The sequence below is a fragment of the Lactuca serriola genome, chromosome 5 (assembly GCF_051521515.1).
Source record: "Lactuca serriola cultivar US96UC23 chromosome 5, Lser_US96UC23_V15, whole genome shotgun sequence".
Lineage (NCBI taxonomy): Eukaryota > Viridiplantae > Streptophyta > Magnoliopsida > Asterales > Asteraceae > Lactuca > Lactuca serriola.
This window is the reverse complement of record NC_136412.1, coordinates 345885681-345888877: the sequence shown is the minus strand read 5'-3', so window position 1 is coordinate 345888877 and position 3197 is coordinate 345885681. Positions and strand designations below refer to the sequence as shown.

The window sequence follows — 3197 nt, the reverse complement described above, 5'->3', positions numbered from 1 at the left end:
ATAAATGATGACAAGTTTAGACTATAACGAAAATGTCAAATATTAGTACGAAATGAACAAACATATATTAAAAGACGTACCAAGAAGAAACATTGATTTTTCAAATTTAACTAGAGATGTTTAAATATATTAAAAGACTAACCAAGAAGAAACATTGATTTTTCAAATTTAACTAAGAGATTAAGAGATGTTTGTGTTTATATTTTAAACATGATATGATAATTGTTTAATTATTTAACATTTTGTACTATATAAAGTATAAACTATCTTATTGGATAAAATAATTAAAATCCAATTCTTAGTAAAAATATTCAATTTAATTTTGAAATAAACGTAACTCTAATTTTTTTTAAACAATGACGCAAATTAGGTAATCATGTTTTGTTTCTCGGCCTTTAACTTCTTTTAATTTAGAATTGATTGTTAAAAAATTTATAAAAAAATATATCAAAAAAATATAATATTTGTATTGAATATATTTTTAAAAATAAAATAAAAAATTGGGATAACTACAGTAAAGTCCCTATATTTTGGCAAAAGTTTCAAAAAAGTCCTAATTTTTTTTTTGAATGAAAAAGCCCAATAAACCGGATAAACCGAACAATTTAGTCCTTATCATCCGGTGACCCTTATTTTCCCGGTTAAAGAAGTCTATATGGCATCGACTGTATCCTTGACCTCATTAATTTAGGTTTTCTTTGAAAACCCTTTTTTCTCGTCTCCTTTATTCCCGACAAAACAATCGATCGATTCTACTCGTGTCCTTTTGCGATGGATGAAGTATTTGAGCCTGACACAATCGACGTTCAAGTTGATGATTTTGTAAAAACCAAATCAGTTTCAAGATGCAAAGATGAATTCCTTAATGTTCTTTGTGAAGACAGTGATGACGAACCAGTGGAAGGTGAAGGAGAAAATGCTCGAGTAGAACTAGATGATGAGGAAAACACTGACGAATCTAGTGATGAAGATGAAATCATATACTCCATCCATAATCCGAAGGTCAAATGGAATGTGATGAAACCGGTTATTGGAGAAAGGTATGAATCTAGACACGAACTGAAATTATGTTTAACAAATTATTCCATCTATAAGGGCTATAAGATTCGTTTCAAGAAGTGTGATAGTGTTAGACTAGTGGCTGTGTGTGCTAGTGATCCAGAAAAATGCCCTTTTATGGTTCGTGCTTCATGGATGAGTACTGGAAAATCATTTCAGGTGAAAAAGATGAATGATAGGCATACATGTGTTAGGAATTTTAGTAGTTCAAGGCTTATGAATCCAACTTGGTTAGCAAAGCAGTTTGTGAAAGAACTAGTAAGGAAGCCAAAGTTAAAATGCAAGGAAATGCAATCAATAATTCAAAGTAAATTTCATTGCAAGGTGTCATGCTCAAAATGTTATAGATCAAGGTGTAGGGCACTGTCCTTAATTGATGGCAATTTGAGTGACCATTATGCAAGAGTGTGGGATTATGGACATGAACTGATGAGGTCCAATCCAGGTAGCACAGTTAGGATTTCTGTTAATATTAACCCTGATCAGACTACAACTTTTCATAGAATATATGTGTGCTTTAAAGCAATCAAAGATGGGTGGAAGATAGGATGTCGTAGGGTTATAGGGTTGGATGGTTGTTTTTTGAAGGGACAATGCAAAGGCGAGTTACTAACTGCAATAGGTAGAGATGCAAATAATCAAATTTACCCTATAGCATTGGCTGTTGTGGAGGTTGAAAACAAGGTTAATTGGACATGGTTCTTGGAACTAGTTAGTGAAGATCTTTCATTGGATGTTGGCAGGGGATTATGTGTCATTAGTGATCAACACAAGGTAATGACAGGTTCATTTAATTTATATCATCTATTATAGTTTTTAATAACAATTACTAGTATATTTTTTCATTTCCTAGGGTCTTGTTGAAGCAACAAAGGATATTCTACCCCATGTAGAGCACAAACAATGTGCTAGGCATATTTATGCCAATTTTAGGAAAGTGTATAGTGGGATACAATTCAAAAAAATGTTTTGGGCAGCTACAAAATCTACAACAGAAGGTGATTTCAAGATAAACATGGATAGGATCAAGACTTTAAGTGAAGGTGCATATGATCATCTTATGGCTAGAGAACCTCATACATGGTGCAGGGCATTTTTTGGTAGTGGTTTGGCATGTGAGTCTGTAGAGAATGGGATAGCTGAGTGTTTTAATGCAGTCATTGTAGATGCTAGAAAAAAGCCTCGTTTGGCTATGCTTGAAGAAATAAGACTCTACATGATGGAAAGGTTCTACAACTTAAGAGAGGAAGCATAGAAATTAGAAGGTGATGTGTGTGAAGCAGCACTTCTAAAGATGGAGGAATTTGCTGAGGATATAAGGTATATTTTGTATTTCATATACAAATGTAGCTTTTTAATTGACTGTTATTACATTTATAATAAGATAAATGTTTATATTTGCAGGACTTGGTATGCAGTGCCAAGTGGTGTTAATTCATATGAAATTAGGAATGGCTTTCAAAGTTATGGAGTTGATTTGGAACACCATTACTATAGCTGCATACTGTGGGATATAGCAGGGATACCTTGTGTGCATGCACAGGTAGCAATCTTATACACCAACCAAGATCCAAAGGAATTCATTAGCACTTGGTTCAGTAAGAGTAATTACATGCACTACTAGAAAAACAGCCTTTTACGACGCTCATTGCGCATCGTAAAAGGCTCAGAAGACGCGCAAATGCGCGTCAAGGAAGGCCCTGTCATAAAGAGAGACGACGCGCATTTACGACGCTCATTTACGACGCGCAATTACGACGCGCGTTTACGACACGCAATGCGTATCAAGGAAGGCCCCGTCATAAAGGAAGACGACACGCATTCGCGTGTCGTAACCTTACGACGCGCGTGTTAATGACACACAATGTGTATCAAGTAAGCCCCTGTCAAGAAAGGTCATGTCATAAATGAAGATGACACACATTTTTGTGTATTATAATTTTAAATGATTAAAAAAATATATTATTTATAGATTTACTAATTTTCAAATTAAATAATACATTAAAAATCTCATAATACAAAATAAAATACCATAAATAACAAAGATAATTCATTTCACTAATATGTCAAAATACAAATAATTATTCTAAAAGTGAGTAAATGTTATAAAAAAAATGAACTCATTTATATACAATTGC

The 3197-nt window shown here is 33.3% G+C and overlaps 1 protein-coding gene across 1 annotated transcript; it reads left to right on the top strand.

The window, feature by feature from the left end:
* Window positions 1-771: 771 nt before the first annotated feature.
* On the top strand, window positions 772-2314 carry LOC145051086 (uncharacterized). The gene is made up of 2 exons (XM_078999230.1): window positions 772-1833; window positions 1913-2314. Exons 1-2 carry the CDS (start codon window positions 772-774, stop codon window positions 2312-2314), a joined length of 1464 nt encoding a protein of 487 aa, XP_078855356.1.
* Window positions 2315-3197: the final 883 nt, after the last annotated feature.

Coding starts and splice junctions, on each gene's coding strand:
- LOC145051086 (XM_078999230.1), top strand. CDS start 772: ATGGATGAAGTATTTGAGCCTGACACAATCGACGTTCAAGTTGATGAT. Junction 1,834..1,912: donor TCATTAGTGATCAACACAAG/GTAATGACAGGT, acceptor TTCATTTCCTAG/GGTCTTGTTGAAGCAACAAA.